Source organism: Magnolia sinica, chromosome 16, assembly GCF_029962835.1.
Source record: "Magnolia sinica isolate HGM2019 chromosome 16, MsV1, whole genome shotgun sequence".
NCBI lineage: Eukaryota > Viridiplantae > Streptophyta > Magnoliopsida > Magnoliales > Magnoliaceae > Magnolia > Magnolia sinica.
In genome coordinates, this window is record NC_080588.1 from 60,640,613 (window position 1) to 60,661,888 (window position 21,276).

At 40.9% G+C, this 21,276-nt stretch overlaps 1 protein-coding gene across 1 annotated transcript; it reads left to right on the forward strand.

Moving 5' to 3' along the window:
• Positions 1-3,129: 3,129 nt before the first annotated feature.
• Positions 3,130-5,020, forward strand: LOC131229271 (protein SHORT-ROOT-like). The gene has a single exon (XM_058225173.1). The coding sequence runs from the start codon at positions 3,316-3,318 to the stop codon at positions 4,813-4,815; it is 1,500 nt and encodes a 499-aa protein (XP_058081156.1). The 5' UTR covers positions 3,130-3,315; the 3' UTR covers positions 4,816-5,020.
• The last annotated feature ends 16,256 nt before the right edge of the window (positions 5,021-21,276 follow it).

Sequence of the window (21,276 nt, forward strand, 5' to 3'; positions counted from 1 at the left end):
CCATCTTAAAATTCACAGCCAGGTTAGTGAGAAAGGGTTTCGAATCAAAGAGAAGGGTTAGATTCGGCACCCACTCTCCATTGTCTAAAATAATGTCAATAGGATTCTAATTGCTACAGCTATCGTGTACAACAAGTCATCCTTGAAATGAATGTTAAAACCAATTTTTTAAATGGATATTCATATCATAAAATCTGTATGGAACAATCAAAAGGATATGTTGTACTAATTTTAGAACATAAAGCTTACAAACTTGAATTTTTTTCTGTACGGTCTAAAGCAAACTCCCAAACAATGATATAATAAATTTGATCAAGCTTGATTTGCTTGGATTGAACTCCCAAACAATGATATAATAAATTTGATCAAGCTTGATTTGCTTGGATTGCTTGTATACATTCAGTGTTACCAAACAATAACATAAAACAAGCTCACAATATTCAGCTAAATACTGAATATTCAATGATTGCACCTTTGTAAAGATTTTCTTTTCTTTTGTTTTTTTTTTTTTTTTTAATTTTTTATTTTTATTTGAGACTCTTTTTTATTTTTGCACATACACTCACACCACAGTGGAATTTCACCATAATGGGTACTTGAACCCATGACCTGATCATGTTAAAACTCTTGTGAGTCTACTACCGGCAAGCGATAGATATTGATGGATCTAAATTCGTAGTGCATATATCTTCACTATGGGAGTTGCTGTAGTGCCCTGGAAATCTTAAAAATAAATCGTGATATCACATTCAACCATGGAATATAAACTTTTAGCCAAATAAGCTGAATATATGAAAAATCTTCTAGCAGAAATTCCTTAAACCAATTCCAATAATATTGTGACTGTAATGCAACTATTAGTAAGGCTATTGGCCAAGTACCATATAATGAAAAATTCAAAAAGGTGCATCTTAAGCAAATTATATGAGGCAATGGTTAGATCATGGACTAATCTCCATCCCATCCTACCACCTAATCTAGTCGTAGCTTCAATGTAAGTTGGCACATATGGAACATCTAAGCCGCAACAAATGTTGTGTGCCTGATGATTGGACCGACCCAAATTTTCGGACCAGGTCATCCACATGGCAGGGCTCACATATGCGTGACATGCGCATAGAGGTGCACGTGTACCTAGTAAACTAGCCACAGTAACACTTCAAGAAACTTTACAGATCGATGGTGTGAAAAAAGATGAGTTTTAATTGCTAAGGGATAACGTAAAATTTGATAGTGGTGGATTTGGAATTTGTCGTGTAACCTAAACTCTTATGAAGGATGATGAAGTGCAAGTAAAAAAATTGGTTTCCTACATGACCAAAATCACATGGGCAGGACTAGCATTTTTTTAAATATGGAAGACGGCCACTTTAGATGGGTATCTTAGATTTAGAGTAAAAAACAGTCGGGTTGTATGGATACATAATATATAATACTGTAAAGGTTGTAAAAAGCACAGAGAGAGAGAGAGAGAGAGAGAGAGAGAGAGAGAGAGGAGTTTCCTGTGTTTAGAATCTCAAAAGCCTGGATGGTATGGATACATACTATGTACTGAAAAGTTGGTAAAGTGTGTATATATATATATATATATATATATATATATATATATGAGAGAGAGAGAGAGAGAGAGAGAGAGAGAGAGAGAGAGAGAGATTGTTTTTTGATCATCTGAGAGGAGCTTTGGACCTTTTGATGGGTGTCCTGATTTAGTCTCAAAAACTTGTGTGGTATGGATACATGCTATATGCTAAAGTTGGTACCAGGAGGGAGAGAGAGATTCAAAAGCTTAGGTGGTACGTATACACTCAATGTACCATAAAGGTGGTGAGAGAAAAAGCATGCCCCTAGATTTTGGAGAAGGGTTAGGGCTAGAAATGAGTATTAAAAGGCCAAAAGTGGTAGATATGATTATACCTGTGTATACATGTATGGGCTTATATAGTATAGAAAGAGAAAAGTAAAGGGTGCGTTTGGCAGAGTTTGGAGAGGGATTAGGAGGCAAGGAATGTGGGATGGTGGGATGGTGGGGTTTGATGATGGATGATGCACGCGCCCTGCTTTCCTGACGTCCCACCTCCTCCTCTTTTGCACGCCTGCTCCCACTCATCACCTTTCCCAAACGAGGAATCTTTCTATGCTCTCGTGGAACACCTGATATCCTATGCTCTCACGCATCAAATCTACACCTGTTGTGCACCCGTGTACCTCAATCTGAACCGTTGAAATAAAAAATCGTTTGACTTTACTTAGGATATGGCCTAGATCTTACACTGATTGGACCATTCTATGTGTCTGATGGTGGATTTTGCTCGCTGAGTTCTGATGGGCCGATTTTCGTTCTAAACATTAACTGGATGGCTACAAAACGTGGGAATCTGATCATACTGAATTTCAACTGTTCTGAGTCAATTGGGAGCTCGTCTAAAGTGGGGCCCTCAATTTGGACGGTCTGGGATGTACATGCGTGCCAAACTTGGATTGAGTCTGTGCAGGCGTATGATATGCCTGTACAGTTCTTCTTTTTCTTCTCACCCTCTCATGAAAATAAAAACAGCCCACTAGACGCTCCTCTTTCGTATCTTTCCACATTCTTGTCAGTCAAATTCCATTTCTAAAACGGTAAAAAAGAACATAAACCGCGGGAGCACCAATTGAAATTCTTGCCTCTGAAGATGGCCCACGTGTACACATGATCGCAACTGTTCAAATGATAGCCTGATACGCCCTACAATGGATACCCCACAACTAAAATACCTCTCCTAAGCACAATACTTTTAAAAAAAAAAAAAAAAAAAAAAAAGGCCAACTATCTATATTCAAATCCAACCATTGAAATGACTATGATCAGGTATTTGTACCTACATCTCGATCAAATCACCATCACTCATACAAGTGGGCCATCCATGGGGAGCACAATTTCAAATGGTACTCATGTGGTGTACACTAAAAACCTGTTAAACTCCTTGCAACATGGACCTTCCATGTTAGGAGAAAGAAAGACCCACATCAGTCAATACCACCTTCAAAACATGTATGAAAAGCAATCTAACAAAGCAAAGCATTCTCTAGCATTACAAAAGAAACTCCACTCATCCCTCATCGATTACCCCCAAGATTCTCTCTCTCTCTCTCGCTCCCCCCACCACCCTACTGTTAAAAACACAAAAGACCCATATTCCTCTCTCTCTCTCTCTCTCTCTCTCTCTCTCTCTCTCTCTCTCTCCACCCCACTGTTAAAAACACAAAAGACCCATATTCCTCTCTAACAACTTCTCTCTATCAAAGGACATGGCCCTTTGATGTGAGTCTTGTTACATGGATACCTTATTTAGGCTAGTCAGTCTCCAATCAGACCAATCCTACAACTCCAGTAGAACTTCAAGCAGTTCAAGATCCTCAAGACAAAACCACCCACACCATCAAGAAGAATGCAGCTATCTTTTCATGGATGAAGACGATTTCTCTTCTTCTTCTTCCAGACATTTCTTCCCATACAACACAACCCCTCCAAACACCACTTCCGCCACACATCCCACCACCACACATGTTACTACTACACATACCTCCACCACCCATCTTTTTGAATCACCCCAATTCAATTTCTCCCCCACTCCAAACCTACAATTGCCATCCTCAACATCAGCATCTGGCAAGTGGGCCACCGACCTATTAATAGAATCCGCCCGAGCAATCGCCGATAAGAACAGCGCACGTGTCCAACAACTGATGTGGATGTTGAATGAACTAAGCTCTCCCTACGGCGATACCGATCAAAAGCTCGCCGCATACTTCCTTCAAGCACTCTTCTGCCGCATGACAGACACCGGCGAGCGCTGCCACCGTACGTTGGTATCCGCATCAGAGAAGACATGTTCGTTCGAGTCGACTCGTAAGACTGTCTTGAAATTCCAAGAAGTTAGCCCATGGACTACGTTCGGTCATGTTGCATGCAATGGTGCAATTCTCGAAGCCTTTGAAGGAGAGAACAAACTCCACATTGTAGATATCAGCAACACCTACTGCACCCAATGGCCCACCTTACTGGAAGCTCTCGCCACACGCAACGACGACACTCCCCATCTTCGAATCACAACCGTCGTTGCAACCAAGGCCGTTGCAGGTAGCAGCAACGGAGCTGCTGCCGTACATAAGGTGATGAGAGAGATTGGAAATCGGATGGAGAAATTCGCACGGCTCATGGGCGTACCGTTCAAATTCAGTGTGGTCCACCATACCGGTGATCTATCAGATATGAATTTTGATGATCTTGAAATCAACGACGATGAAGCTCTCGCCATCAATTGCATCGGTACATTGCATTCCATCACTGCAGCTGGGTCCCGCCGCGATGCAGTGCTATCCGTCTTTCGACGGATGCGGCCGAAGATTGTAACGGTAGTAGAGGACGAGGCTGATCTGGATATTGGAATTGACGGTGCAGATTTCGTTAGGGGTTTTCAAGAATCCCTCCGGTGGTTTTCCGTTTACTTCGAGTCATTGGACGAGAGCTTCCCACGTGCAAGCAACGAGCGCCTGATGCTCGAGCGTGCGGCGGGCCGCGCTATCGTTGACCTCATCGCATGCCTGCCAGATGAGTCGGTGGAACGGAGGGAGACGGCCGCGCGGTGGTCGAGACGCCTCCAGGCCGCCGGATTCGCTCCTGCAGCATTCAGCGACGACGTGGCTGACGACGTCCGCGCTCTCCTGAGGCGGTACCGGGACGGGTGGTCGATGATACAAGGCGGCGATGCGGCCGGAATCTTTCTAGCGTGGAAGGAACAGCCCGTCGTGTGGGCGTGCGCATGGAAGCCATGATGCGGATCTTTACAGCATCTAGCACGTGTGATTATGCATGGGAGGTGAATTGGCACGTGTGCATGGTAAGAATTCACATGAGCATGGCATGGAATTGGGACGGTAATGTAAGGAGAGTGAAAAAAAAAAAAAGAAAAAAAAAGGAGGGAAGAATTGCTTGAATAGAATACGTTCGAAAAAGAATATATTATTGTTGTTATATTATCATTGTTATTAAATTACATGTTAGAGAAGGATTTTTCAAAAAAATGAGTGATTTAAAAAAAAAAATGGGGTTGTTGTTAGGTAATGTGATGATATCAGCTAATGGATTAGTTAAGAGAACTGATCAGCTACAGGCAACTGTGCCACTACTTTTGGCAACGTTGCCATTTTCCCGCCAATTTGATACTTGTTTTGGAAATCAGTATCATGAAAATGATAGGGCCCACCATGAAGATTATATTGGTTGGAAATCAGCTTGATCGGCTCTCTGAAAGAGCAAACACGTGTGTTGAGTCAAACCGTCGGTTATCCTTTGAATCCAATGTTGTGGCCCACCTGATAAGAAGACTGGGCTTATCTTTTTTTTATAATGATTGTCTTGGTGGGTTTTACTGTTTTAATGGTAGTGATTTTCTATGCAAGTGGTATTTTAGCGGGAAGGATGTACAGTACCATAAGTTGTGGTACCTTGCCTGTAGGTGATCCGCTCTCATTAGTTAAAAGAGAAGGAATGGAGGTCCACCTAGGGAGAGTAGCTGAAAATAGTTCTCCATGGGATTGTGTGATGATCGGGACCGGTCAAGAGGTGGGCCCCACAATGCATAGTAGCAATCCACGGTATTTGGATGATAGAAAAAAACGTTTGATCGATGTTCCATTGAATTTAACGGGTTGGCTATTTTTGTATGGTCCTAAGGATGGCGTGATCTTTACCCATGGCCCATCATGGTGGGGCCATCCCAAGATCGTGGATCACGAATTTGGATGCTCCCGAGGTGTATGGTTGAGGGGTCGTTATCAGGTGGTGAGACAGAATCTTATGGGATGAATTGGGAAGGAGAATACGAATCTAACAAATGGAGGTAGGTTTAGTGGATCGCCTGTGACCCCTGACAGAGATATATCTCGGTGCCTGGGGCTGTGTGGGGCCCACAGAGATATCAGTGACAAAGCCACTCCGTCCATCTGTTGTGAAGGATCACAGTAGGAGAGATATCTAAAAATCAGGTAGATCCAAAGCTCAGGTACGCCACACCAAACTAAACAGTGGGAACGGAAGCATCCACCGTTGAAATATTCCTGGAGCTGACCATGATGTTTATATGCCATCCAAGCTGTTCATCAGTTTATTACCACTCAGATAAACTGTAAGCACAAATATCATCCTAATAAAAAACTTCTGTAGTCCCCATCCATTCAATCCCCATTGTTTCGTTTGATATGGCCCACATGAGTTTTGGATCTACCTGATTTTTAGAATCATGTCCTATTGTGATCCTGCAAAATAGATGGACGGAGTGGATTTGTCACGAACATCTCTGTGATTCCCACACCGCCACCTGCACAGGAATAAATCTGTGCCCGGGGTCACAGGCAATGTCCAGAAATTGATCGTTAGAGTCAGGTGAACCGGAATATTGTAGAGCCGTCTATCCAACCGTACACATGGAAGAGTGATTTATCAATCAGATCCATCCATCTACTTCCCTATCATGGATGGCTTGTAATTCAAAAATCAGACTTATTATCAATGTCACCCTCTACTTTTCTTCAGTCCAACCATTTTCGTTTTCTACCGTCAGATTTGATGGTGACAGATCAGATGTATAAGATCATCAGATCGACGTGTATTTTGAACCACTTGCTATCCACATTATACGCAACTAGGTGGGCGGCTACAAATGATAAATTACACTTCCGTGTATAGTTGTGAGAGATGGGTGTACCATCTTCCAGTACTTCGCAGCTACCCTGTCATCTACCGTACAGCCCCTTGAAGACGTCGGTGGGCCCACCAAAGACTCCTAGAGCCCATATAAGCCCATGGGGTACTAAACTGACGGGTACTTTTGGCCCGCAAGGAGATAGTGGGAACTGCTTTTGAGGGGCTCTAGCAGTCTTTTGATGAGACATGCCTCCCCTGAGACCCTCCACTCACCCCAAAAGACCCCCTTTTTCTATCTTTTGGTCTTTTTAATGTTCTTCTTTTGGTGGGCTTTTGAGGAAACATGGCCCACTTCTTTTTATATTGGCATTCTCTATCAATGAAATTAGGTCATTGAGGTGGACATGGTCTATAATTCTATCTATTGACTAGGACCTAGTCGTGCTGATTGGATGAGAGTAACCATCCGATTGGTTGGTCTTATTTATTTATTTTATTTTATTAAATATAATTCTTCCTTTTGTTGATTTTGGATGAAACGGGTCAAGGATTGCTTGGAGTTTTAGGCTGTGGCCCGTCAATTTGGACGGTCCTATTAGATGGTCACATGCATTGACTATTGGACGGTCCTATTAGATGTATCGTTTCTAGATAATATTGTTGTACAGCTTATAAATTTTAACAATAGTAGCAACAAAATAATAATAATAATAATAATTATTATTATTATTATTATTATTATTATTATTATTATCATATATGGCTCAACTGAGGATGCAGTTTATGATAGAGTGGAATTGTGAACGCAATTTGTATAATTGACCTTAATTAATTAGGATAATGGTTAGATAATTGTTGTTGGAGTAACGTACACGGTAATTAATTGAAATAAGGCTTAAATAATAAGGTTTAGATGACTATTGTTGTTATCGTCATTGTCGGCATTGTCGGTGTTCTTAGAATAATACGATGGAATGGGTTGAGAAGTATGAAACCTTCCCCTGCACATGGTCCCATTTAGATTTCTTAGCATTCACCTATCTAGGTGTACATTTAAGTACAATCCCTTCGTCTTGCTATTATGCAAAAGCCATTGAAATACGATGGCCTGGACTTAAACATTTATGATTGGACCTATTTTTTTTATGAATAATTGTGTAAATTCATTTTTTGTTGTTAGGACAATCCAATTGGTATGATTTGTGGAGTCAACCTAGGAAGAGTGGAATGGCCTAATATTGGATGATCCAAATAGGTGACATGGATGCCAACAAGTCCTAATAAAAATATGTGTGCCTTAAGTTTCCATACACTTTGCCTATTGGATCAATGTATGTGAAGTTTGATAGAGCTTGAATGATATCAGAGAAACGAGAATATGGATTTGGTTAATTCATGAATAAGTTGATTTTTATGGATTTGTACTGGATTTGGATTTGATAGAGCCCAAGTTTATAATTTGGGTATCATGCCTCCAATCCACGAATTTAGGACGCATATGTTTCAATGGAATAACTTTTTATTGCTCGTTAAAAAACTCATACGTCACGAAATTATAACATTTTCTAGGTGTTGAATTATGGGGGGTTCAAATCCATGGATTCATGGGAGTATGTATTCAGGAAAAAAAAAATCTCCAATAAAAATAAAATAGAGCCTTGTTCATGTGCATGCCACAACATATGCTAGATTGGCGGAGGGGGGCCAAATTGTTTATCATTTGAGACCCACTGTTTATATTCCTTTTCAAGAAAATCAAGCCATAGTTAAATATTCCCACAATATTAGAAATGGTCGCCCGTCCATTTCAATTGTACATCGAAATCCATATGTTAATCTAACTTATTAGAATATATGTCATTTTAGTCCAATGAATTATATATTTTATTCATTGATACTTTATTTAAGCTTAATATTATTGTTGTTGGTGAACAACTGTGTATTTTATTGACTAAAATTGTATATAAATACAGGGAAGATATAAATACAATAGTTATATTTATAACTGTAAAAGTTTATACAAGGAATAACATAATGTATAGATTCTACATAATTTATATACATACACTCCCCTTAAACTTAAGATGTATTTATAAGAATCAGGGAGAGTTTGGAAACAAGATACAAAAAACAGGAGGCAATGTGATATTTGATAAAGAAATCCACAAGTTGTTTAGAGAAGGTTATATACAGGAAAGAAGTGTGCTATCTAAATATTATTGTTGAACAAAATGACAATCTACCTCAATATGCTTGGTGTGCTCATAAAATTTAATGATGCGCGCAATGTGGATTGCATTATCACGGTACAAGAGTGTTGGTGTTGCAAATGAACACCAAAATCAGCAAGTAACTATCATAGCCAAACAATCTTAGTAATAGCTTGAGTCATTACTCGATATTCAACCTCAGTAGCAGATTGAGAAATACATTGTTGTTTCTTACTCTTTCAGGAGAGAAGAAAAACTCCAAGAAATATGTAAAAGCTTATGGTAGACTTCCGATCAGAGATAGATCCAGTGAAATCAAAATCTAAATATGTTTAAAGCTCAAGGAATGTAGTTGCTGATAAAAAATAACTTTATTAAAAGTCTTTTAAATATATTGGATGATACATAAAACAACTGTTAAATGGACATAGCAAAGAGCACTCAAGAATTGGCTGACAAAGTAAACAACATAAGCAATATCTAGTTGAAGAATGATTAGGTAAATCAATCCTCCAACAAGTTGGTAATAAAAAGTGGGATCCAAAAGTTCTCCTTTTGTATGACTGAGCTTGATATTTAATTCAATTAAGATGTGATCAACTCGCTTAATAACATCCATTAATCATGCTCAAGAGAGAAGATCAGTGGCATATTCGATTTGAGAGATTACATAGTTAAGAGGAGAATATGCAACTTCGAGTCTTAGAAAGTAACGTAAAATCTGAGGTCTTTCATGTAAAAAAAACCTTCTAAGATATTCTTTGATTATACGAATAATAGTTTTATCATCACCAGAAATGATCATTTCATCAATATAGAGCAATAAAGTGACCTGACCTTTAAGAGTGTTCAAGACTAATAAGACAGGATTATGAGAACTTTGTTGATTTCTATTGAGAAATGCATTTTTTTTTACATTAAACTGATATACATAAGCCATTGACGAATGACAACAATAACAATCAAGGTCTGAACTATTATCATATAAGCAACCAGAGTAAATGTTTCAGAAAAGTCAATGCCCAATTGTTGATTGTAACTATTGGCTACAAGGTAAGCTTTATATTTTTCAATACTTCCATCCGCTTTTGTTTTAATCTTGTACATCCATCGACAACTAATTGTATGCCTTTTTGGGGGAAGAGAAATAAGTTTTCATTATTTGATTTGATCAAGCGCATCTAGTTTTTTTGACATGACCTATTGCCATTTAGGATGATTTGTTGCTTCTTTATATGACTGAAGCTCAAAATATGATTGAACTGTGACAAAGAAAGTCCAATGATGTAGTAAAAGGATTTCATGATCTGTAAAACGAGTAAAAGAAATAGAGGATCTAGAGCTACGACAAACTGCAGGAGACGGTGCATGATCAGTAGGAGCAAAAGATGGAAGGAAATATTGGTAATAAGTAAAACATCTGTTGTATAATTTTCTTAAGGTCCTGCAAGAGATATCTTAGACAAAGATAATTTCCTGTAGAATGAAAAAAGAAATGAGATGTCAATAGAAAATGTACTTTCTCTTGCGGAGTGAAAGAGAATATGTTTATAGCTTCTTGAAACAATAAGTACATTCGATTCTGGATCATAATATTGATACTCCCTCTATTTGTTTGGGTACCCAAGAAAGCAACACTTAACAGTTTTAACAAACAATTTTTTTATATATGGTTGTAAAGAGAATAAAACAAGTGCATCTAAACTCACGAAGAGCATAGTAGTCAGGACAATGAAAGAATAGTCGTGCAAATAGTGAATTTCCAAACAAGATAGAGGAGGGCATAATATTAATTAAATAAATGGCAGTGCGAATAACTTTTGCACAGAACTCTTTGGGAATAGAGATGGATAAACCTAAGTAGTTTTGAGAATGTGATGATTTTTTGCTCAGCCACACATTTTTGCTCATGGGTATATGAATAAGAGTTTTGATTTTTAGAAAGAAATTATTAAAATTTCTCATTAATATATTCTCCTTTGGAGTTAAACTTCAGAGCTTTATTTTTAGTTGAAACTTCTACGTAATTATAAAATTCAAAAAATATGTTATAAAGCTCAGAGTGACTGGACAAAAAATATCCAAGTATATTTAGAATAATCATCAATAAATTATACATAATAATGAGATCCTCCTTTTAATAAAATGGGAGTGGGTCATCATATATCATTATGCATAAGATCAAATGTATAAGAAGAAATAAATATACCATGACTGGAAGGTAAAACATGAGTTTTAGCAAATTACAAGATGTAGTCCTTAATATTATTTAGATTTTATGGAAAAAAGTACCAAGCATATGATGTAAAATCATGAATTGTAACAAAGAAACAGAAACTTGACCCAAACGACAATCTCATAATGATGAAGCATCGACTGTATTTACTACATTGGTAGATATACAACCTGAAGTGTCCAAGTTTAGATAGTTTAAAAAATAAATATGTCTAACCTTATGCCTAATCTCAATCAGCTTTTTGGATTGAAGATTTTGCACATAACAAATGAAAGGAGAAAAAATAGAAATGCAATTAAATCATATAATTTGATCAACCTAGAGTAAAGTCATGGTGATAGATGGAACATAGCAGACATCAAACATGGTTAAATTTTTTTTTAAATAGACTTAGTTTTAAAAACTGACATAGGATCCATCTGTTGTGTGAATAGAGTCAGAAAAAGGTTGACAAATGTCTAAAAAAGAATCATTTATAGTCAAGTGACTGAAGCGCAAAAATTAATTAACCTAGTAAAAACAGTGTTACCTAAAAAGGAAGTAATAAAATCAAAAGATATATTAGCTTGGGAGAGTATAAAATAAAGTTACTTTAAATTGAAAATGATAAATAAAGAATCAAAAAGAGCATCTTGTGTAGATGCAATAGAGAAATCTGAAATAGCAGATGGGTCTGTAGTGTGCTCTGGAGATGGACCCATGTTGATAGTTAATTGTAGAAAAAGATTTCGTAATGTAGAAGAGATTTTAGATTGACCCATGGGTCTGACATGCTCTCTGTCCAAAACCCTTCCAATAGTTGCATCTGATAGGTGAGTTGTGAGATGCAAAAGAAGAAGTTTGTCTTCATGTAGAAAAAAAAACAAAAAGCTAATCAAGAAGTGAAATTCATCTTAAACTCTGTGCATTAGAAAATGACTTATAAAAAAAACTTGTTTGCTAAAAGAGTTAGAATTGAGAGTTTTAAGCTTTGTTTATTCAGTAATTAGCTTTTCAAGAGTCTAAGTCCATGATGGAAGAGACGATATATGTAGTATAGAAATATAAACACCATTAAATTCAAGATGAAAGGCCATTAAAAATTCAATAACTCTAAACTAATTCCAAGATCATTCAAGGATCTAGGCACTGGGGTCATCCTTAAGTACATGCTCCATACGAGTTAAACAATCCCATAACTATTTAATGGAAGAGTAAATCTCTTAAATCAACTGATTTTTCTAATGAAGAGATCGAAGTTATTATACTAATCGATTTTTTTTCCAATTAGTTTGATGAAATATCATCTCAAGAAAAAATCCATACTTCATGGGTAATTCAAAAATTGTTCACATTTACACTAATATTAGTTTCGATAAAGATCATTAACCAGGCTATAATACGTATATTGTTGGCATCTCATTCTATACTTTTTTTAAGCGTCGTCTTTGGGTTCAATCTCGGAAGCATTAATATAACCTAAAAATTCCATTAATAAAGCCTAAAAGTCTCTTACCATAAATTACATTTTGCATAAATAATTTCTAGTAAGTATGGTTGGACCCATTTAATTTGAAAAAAATTAGCTGAAAAGATTCTGTTGATGCAAAAATCTGGTCCACCCTCCTTAGACCTTTGAATACCTGCACAAGAAAAGGACAAAGGAGACCCTGGCTAGAGCAGGGGACCCTCCGATGCCAAAGTCAGGCTAGAAATCTGGATCTTATAGTATTGAGGGATTTCAGGAGAGAGTTTTTGCGTACCTTTTACCCTTGAAGTGTGTCTCATTTATAGGAGAGGGAGGATCCCGCCGTACGGGGATTCTTTCCCCAATTTCTAGGGGATTTGATTTAGCCGTAATCTACTTACGGACGCTTCCTGATAACAAGATCCTCGAGATCGAGAATCCTTTCCCATGATTTTCGGAATGGTATTTAAGCTTACACCATCTCTTCCTCGCTCAGCTCGGCCTTGACTGACTCAAGTAACAGACGAGTCTCAGCTGGCTACAAGGATAAAGCTTTTTGCCTCCTATCGGATGAAACAGGCTCGGCTTACGGCCGACGTTCTTCCTTAATCCGATAACTGGCACTTAACCGGCCTTATATGGGTCAGTTTTATGGTCGGTCTGGTTGCTTTTAGCTTCAGGGGATCAATCGACTCCTTTAGACATTGTTGCCTCGTTAACCGAGCTAACTTTATGTGTCTTACTTTGCCTATAGCTCCTGACTCTTAAAGTCTTGGTCGGGAGTTTTCCAGGAATCCGAGTTAAGCCTCTCCTCTAGGCTTTGTCTCGTGCGTTGCCTCGGACTCTTGAGCAGTGCCGATAGAGTTGGTCCATTCTATAACCGGGTCTCCAGACTTGGTATTTTTTTCCCAACAGTAAGCCCCCTACTCCTTGTGTTAGTTAGGTCGACATTGAGTAATGAGTTTTTTTGAGTCAGTGTGCCCTGGAGACCAAGGTTATGATGAGGCATTTAATGCTTCTTGTGTCGTTCTTGACTGACATCGGTTTGGTCCTCGAGGTCGCACGAGCGAATAGTCGTCAGAACGTTTCGTCCGCTTATGAGCATCGAACGCGTGGCGAGGGCGTTACTTGCGTTAGTCGACGTGCGCCAGGTGTTGGGCGGGGGAGTCGAAGCAGGTATCGATTTGACTCCTCCTTAAATGTCGTTGCCACGTGGCTCAGGTATAAAAGGGGAGAGCGGGATTTATTTCTCATTTTCATGCGAGCTTTTCTTTCCCGTTTTCTCTTCTTCCTTTCTCCTCCTCTCTGTCTGTTTTCGTGTTTCACCACTTCCTTTATTACTTTCACTCTTCTTCTCCTTTTTACTTTCCCAACTGTGCGCTTTTTGCCTCTCCGATGAGTTTTCTTTCCCTCCCTTTCCTTTTCGACTTTTTAATGGCAATGTATTCTTCAAGTCCCCGAGAAGGGATTTTCGGTGATGAGGACTAAACAGGACATCTCTGGAATGTCTCGGAATCACCCTCATTGCTGGCGAAGATGGCGATTAGTGCCAATGAAGCTTTCCGGTTCTTTGAAAGAACGTTTGGAACTTCAGCGGAACGTCCTACTTTGGCGGGTCCTTCCGGCGGAGGGGTGTCTCTGGTGACTGCCCCTGGGAGACCTAACCCCCATTTTTCTGGGGATGACTTGGAAGAAGAGGATGAGGAGTTAGAGTAAACCACTAAATCGGTTCCCCTCAGAAGGTCGGCCAGGGCCATTGAGTCGGCAGACGAAGAGGGAGATACTGCCGAGGGAGAAGTTGGAGACGATCAGAAGGGTCCAATCCCATCAGTTTTAACTGAGGCAAATTTAGACAGGATCCGAGTCGGGTGTCATGTCCCCGACTCGGTTATTATTCATCTTCCCCTTCTAAGTGAATTGCCTGACCATCCTCCTACTGGGATAGTCGCAATTTTTCAAGTCACAATGCAATGTGGCTTACGTCTGCCCCTCTAACTCGTTGCTCGAGATTTTCTGTCCTGACTCCGAATCGCTCCTGGGCAGATAGTGCCGAATGGGTGGAGGAACTTGTTCGGATGTTCAGTGTTTTGGACCGAGACAGAGCAACCCTCACTGACTATGGACGAGTTCCTTTATCTGTACCAAATACGGCCAAACCTTCAACAACCCGGCTGAAACTTCTTATGCGCTTGGCAGAACAAGGGCGGTCCTTTGATAATCGACCCTCCTACCTCCAACAAACACTGGAGAGAGAGGTGGTTTTGGGCATACGGTCGCTGGAAAACTGTCGAGCCTGGGCTCTTCGAATCTCGTATTCCCTGGGCATTTTCTGAAGCAGGTGACTCGGCATTTCCTTTTTCCGTATGTTTTCTATTTTGACATTTCTGAGTCTGACTAAACGCATTTTGCAGATATCCCTAAGGAAGGCTGAGGCTAGGAGTTGGTGCTCTAGCTCGGATCAAGGATCTGAGGGGACTAAGCTCGAAAGATCGATCTTCAAAGACTCTTCTTCAACCAGATCGCCTCCTTCTCTCGGGCCTAGACTCTGCTGTGACAGGTATCCTCGATTTATTCTGTCGTGTTTCTATTGGGTTCTGTCTAACTCTTTACCTTATCTGATATAGAGATGGTCAAAGCTCGACCCTTCCTTAAATCGGTGTAAAAAATGAAGGTTCCTCCGAGGTCAGTGATTCTGTCAGAGCCTCGTCCTTTAAAGAAGGCGAAGATGACTCCGAAGGCTAAGGAGCTATCCACCCCAGTCCCCCTTGCTTCGGTCGTCCCGACCGTCGTCGTGCTTTCTGACCCCGAAGAGAGGGCGGAAGAGACAGAAGCGGCTCGTGCCGAGTCTCAAGTTGCTTCTGAGCCGGGGCCCGTTGTAGAGCGGATCTCGGAACTAAGAGAGGAGCAGAGAGAGGAGACTTCAGGAGGGGGATGACTCAACAGGAGCCTTCGCCTTTCCACTTCGTGAGGTGGCCTGAAGCTTCTGGTTTCTGTAGGACCTAATATAGTGGGAGATCAGTCATGACAATAATTGTATGAGCATGAAAATATGGCCGAAGTCGTCGCGAGGAGGCAATCAACACTAGGGCCACTTTTTTCAGGAGTGGGTATCTCATCTCTGCTGGTAGTAATGCTTTATTGACGTAATAAACTGGCAGTTGTTTTCCTTCGTGCTCCTGTATCAGTGCTAAGCTAACCGCTACCTCGGACACTGCAAGATATAACAGCAGGACTTCTCTTGGCTCGGGTTTCGATAAGAGGGGCGGAGACCTGAGGTAAGACTTTAATTGCTGGAACGCTGCTTCGCACTCTTCTGTCCAATCTATCATTTGTCGTCCCTTCAATTGTTTGAAAAATGGGAGACATTTATCGGTGGCTCAGGAGAGGAAACGGTTGAGTGCCACTACTCGTCCAGTCAATATTTGTATGTCTTTTATAGTTTTCAGAGACTCCATGTCAAGCAATGCCTTAATTTTCTCCGAATTTACTTTGATTTCTCGCTGGCTGACTAGGAATCCGAGGAACTTCTCAAAGCTCACACCAAAGGCACATTTGCTTGGGTTCAACTTCATTTGGAACTTGCGTGAGATCAGGAACATTTCTTCTAAGTCGGCTATATGGTCGATGGCGTGTACACTTTTGACGAGCATATCGTCAATGTACACTTCCATGGTTCGGCCGATCAACCGAGGAAAGATTTTGTTCACTAATCTTTGATAAGTCGCTCCAGCATTTTTCAAACTAAACGGCATCACTCGGTAACAATAAAGTCCTTTGTCGGTAACAAAGGTGGTCTTAGATTTATCAGACTAATGCATTATAATTTGGTTGTACCATGAATAAGCATCCATAAAACTAAGAAGTTCGTACCCCGCAATGTTATCCACCAACTGATCGATCCTCAAAAAAGGAAAACTATCCTTTGGGCAGGCTTTATTCAGGCCAGTATAGTCAATACAGACACGCCACTTCCCATTGGCTTTTTTTACAAGTACGACGTTAGCTACCCATTCTGGGTAGTATATCTCTTCTATAAATTTGGCTTTGAAGAGTTTGTTAACCTCTTCTTCAATGATTGCGTACCTTTCAAGACCGAGCGGACGTCGCTTCGGTCAGATCGGCCGGTAGGTCGGATCAATGTTAAGTCGATGTGTGATAACGGATGGGTCGATTCCTGGCATGTCTTCATAGTTCTATGCAAATAAGTCAGTGTATCGCTGGAGCAGGGCTATCAGACTGTTTTTCAGTGGCGATCGCAGAGACGAGCCAATTTGTACCATTTTAGATCCATTGGTCTCGACCAAAGGTACTGAAACAAGGTTTTCCACCGGTTGCCCTTGCTCGTGAGTTTCAGCTCGGGGATCTAATGACTCGATCATTAATACCTCGGTCGGGACTTTTACGGCTGTTGCGTAGCAGCATCTTACGTCTTCCTGATCTCTTTTAAAAACTCTCACTCTCGACTCAGTCGAAAATTTTATAGAGAGATAGTATGTAGATACCACGGCTTGAAGAAAACTCAAAGAGGGTCGGCCAAGTATCGCATTATAAATGGACGACTGGTCGACTATCAGAAAATCGACCATTACTGTCGCCTGATGCGGAGGGTTTCCATCAGTAAGTGGCAGTGAGATGATACCTTGTAGGAGTATCTGTCCTCCTAAGAATCCGATCAATGGGGTACGCACCGACCGCAAGGTCGATCGTTTAATACCCATTTTGTCGAATGCCTGAGTGAACAGTATGTCAGCAGATGATCTTGTGTCGACGAGTATGTGGAACACCCTTCGGTTTGCGATGGTTAGAGTGATAACTAATGCGTCATCATGAGGATAATGAATGCCTCGAGCATCTTCATTGGTGAACAAGATGTAATATTTTTCTCTCTTCTTTTCCTTCAAAGGCCGAGCTATGATTAGGATCTCGAACTCGGGTCGACTGATGCTCCTGGCGTGACTTTTCCGAGCATTATTTGAGTCACCTCCGCTGCGGGGACCACCGACGATAGTCCGGATTTCCTCCGTGGGTTGGTTATCCCCCGAGCGTTCTTCCACTGTCCCTGTTCTCTCGACATGTTCTCTGAGCCGACCTTCTCAGATAAGCCTTTCGATCTCCTCCTTCAAGTGATAACAATCACCTGTACTGTGGCTATGATTGCGATGGTAGTGGCAATATTTATCCTTATTCCGCCAGTTCGGATTACTCCGGAGCTTATTCGGCCAACTGACAAATCCTTCACTCTTGATTTTCATCAGCACATGCTCTTGAGGTTTATTAAGAGGGTGTGTGTAGAAAACCTTCGGTCGGGTCGCTTACCCGACTTGCATTCATCGCGTGTTCGGTCGTCCTTACGTTTCTTTCCTTCGGTCAAGTCAACTTCCTTTTCGGCTGACACTTTGGCTTAGATTTTTGCGTTCTGGACGGCCTCACGCAAGTTTCTTGTTTCCTCGGCGTCTGTGTATTTATCTGACTGAGTCATGAATTCAGCCAAAGTCCCAAGCGGATTCTTGTCCAAGGATGCCAGAAACGGCTTATCCCTAACGCCCTGCATGATAGAATTGAGTGTCATCTCCTCTGAATGTTTCTGAACTTGGAGTGATTCAAAGTTGAAACATTTAATGTAGTCTTTCAGTAGCTCTCCCTCCTTCTGAACTATATTATTCAGATGCGCAGGGGGCTTCAACTTATTCTTCCCGCCAATGAAAATAGTGAGAAAGGCATCGTTGAGTTTCGCGAACGTGCTGATAGACTTTGGTTCCAGCTGCTTAAACTAAAGTCAGGCTACATCGGCTAAGGTCAGGGAGAAAACTCAACACATCACGACATCCGAAGCATCATGCAGTTCCATGTACGTTCGGAAGCATTCGATGTATTCTGTTGGGTCAGTTTTGCCTATGAAAAGTGTAATCTGAGGGAGGCGAAATCTTTCCGGCAGCCGGGCTTGCATCACTTCATCGACAAATGGGGACGCTTTTATTTCTGTCTTGGTTGAATATGCATCCCGACTATGCTTCATATCCGCCATCTCCTCTAGTACTTCTTTTTTAAAGTCCTGAAGGTCAGCTTTCCAAGGCTCGTTACTTTTTGTCATCCCTTCAATTGGAGGCCGGCCGTGCCTCTTCCGATCTATCTCGTGTCGGAGATCAATGGAAGTAGCACGACAGTTGTGGAATGAGCAGGCGCTGGCTCGAACGGCCCATGGGGCTGACTCGGCTGTGCCAGCGACCGCGGGGTAGTAGGATGAAGGTCGGCAACTTGTTGCGGAACATTCATCGCCTATTCTTGTTAAGGCCACTGAGTCAGTTGACGGTGCATTTTCTCCAACATTTGTTTCATAACAGTTATATCGGCTCTGAGCTCCTGGACTTCTCGATCCAACCGTCCATTTCCTCGAATCCACTGGGTATTTCTAGTTGCGGCAGATGCTGCAGGACGAACCGCGGAACCTCGTTGATTGTCAGGTTGATTCTGAGTTCCTTGGACCCTGTCTGGACCTGAAGGTCCAGCGTCATCAACCTCATTTGGTTCGTTAGGACCAGTTTTTTTGGTTCTCACCATTAGCGCTCGCTTGACACTTCTGGATAGAGCTTGGAACATGACTTTTTGTATCATTTTCCACATACGGCGCCAAACTATTGATGTAAAAATCTGGTCCACCCTTCTTAGACCTTCGAATACCTGCACAAGAAGAGGACAAAGGAGACCCTGACTAGAGCAGGGGACCCTCTGGTACCAAAGTCAGGCTAAGAATCTGGGTCTTATAGTATTGAGGGATTTCGGGAGAGTTTTTTGCATACCTTTCACCCTTAAAAGCGTGTCTCATTTATAGGAGAGGGAGGATCCCGCCGTACGGGGATTCTCTCCCCGATTTCTAGGAGATTTGATTTAGTCGTAATCTACTTATGGACGCTTCCCGATCCCGAGATCCTCGGGATCAAGAATCATTTCCCATGATTTTCAGAACGGTATTTAAGCTTACAACGTCTCTTCCTCGCTCCGCTCGGCCTTGATCGACTCAAGTAACAGACGAGTCTCGGCTAGCTACAAGGATAAAGCTTTTTGCCTCCTATCGGACGGAACAGGATCGGCTTACAGTCGGCGTTTTTCCTTGATCCGATAACTGACACTTAACCGGCCTTGTATGGGTCAGTTTTATGGTCGGTCGGGTTACTTTTAGATTCAGGAGATCAATCGACCCCTTTAGACATTGCTGCCTTGTTAACCAAGCCAACTTTATGTGTCTTACTTTGCCTATGGCTTCTTACTCTTAAGGTCTTGGTCGGGATTCGTTTCCCAAGAATTCGAGCTAAGTCTCTCCTCTAGGCTTTGTCTCGTGTGTTGCCTCGAACTCTCGGGTAGTGCCGATAGAGTTGGTCCATTCCATAACCGGGTCTCCGGACTTGGTGTTTTTTCCCCAACAGATTCTAATTTTTTCATCACAAAAGAATACAAGAGAACTTATATCGAGTTATAATGAATGATCAATGCACGAAACTAAGACCTCAAATATGGCCCACGACAAAGAAGAAGACACATAAGTCACACCAACAAGATGAGACAGAGGACAGACACAAAATCCATAGACCATTTGGGGCTACTCATGAATACTTGTATATCTACTCAAAAGAGAGATAGGTGTGTGGTTTGGGGGTTTAGGGGCATGTGTTTGAGTAAATATAGATGTGGGAGCTGCAATAGGAGTGGAGGGGATGCACGAGTGATGGGAGAGGATTTTGTGGCCATTAATGGTCGGATTGCGGTAAGGATAATGGCGCATTATAGTGTCATCAATAAAGGAGTCAATGAAGATTAGTTCCAAGTATAACAAGTTTGGTCATATGAATTTGGGGTTGTAATAGGGGGTAAGGATAATGGTGTATTATAGTGTCATAAATAAAGGAGTCAATGAAGATTGGTTCCAAGTACAACAAGTTTGGTCATATGAATTTGGGGTTGTAATAGGGGTTGTTGGTTTGACGAAAATAAGGCATTTGTAAAGGCAATTGGGATTTATAATGGTGGTCGGGCTTGAGAATATAAGTTACGATGGCGGCTTGTGAGGAGAAGGATTACGAATGGGGGTGGTGTTAGTCAGGGGCAGGAACGAGAATGGATTTAAGGTGGTGGTAATGGCATCGCTTTGGGGATGGTAAATTATAGAGTGATGCCGGTCAGGGTCAAGGACGGGGAAAGATATGGTTTCAATCAGACGGTGGTAAATGTGAGTAATGCTGGTCAAGGACGATGATAGTAGGTTGATCGAACGAAAGTGGAAGATGGTGATGCCTATCAAGAATAGATTGTATATGCACAAAATTGTGTATACATGAAATAGATATGTTTGAGATGTATTTTTTGGGAGGCCTTATTAAGGTCTTTGTATCTATAGAGAATAAAGTAGGACCAAGTTTAATGTGATTAAGAGGCCAAACTTGTTTAGTTCTTTATAGGTCTAAAATATTGTCATAGTCATTAGATAATTAGTTGGGATATCTTAATCCATGAGCTATTATATATGACGTGATTATTATGCGTATGATGATTCTCTACCATTAGATATTGTCCATACACATGTCTAGGTGTGTGTACGTGTGCAAATTGGCTGAATCTATGAAGTCAAGATGGATTTAATTGTCTGATATTAGCTTGCATTTCATATGCTTGTTAAGTGTATCCTTAAAAATGAGATGACCTAGGG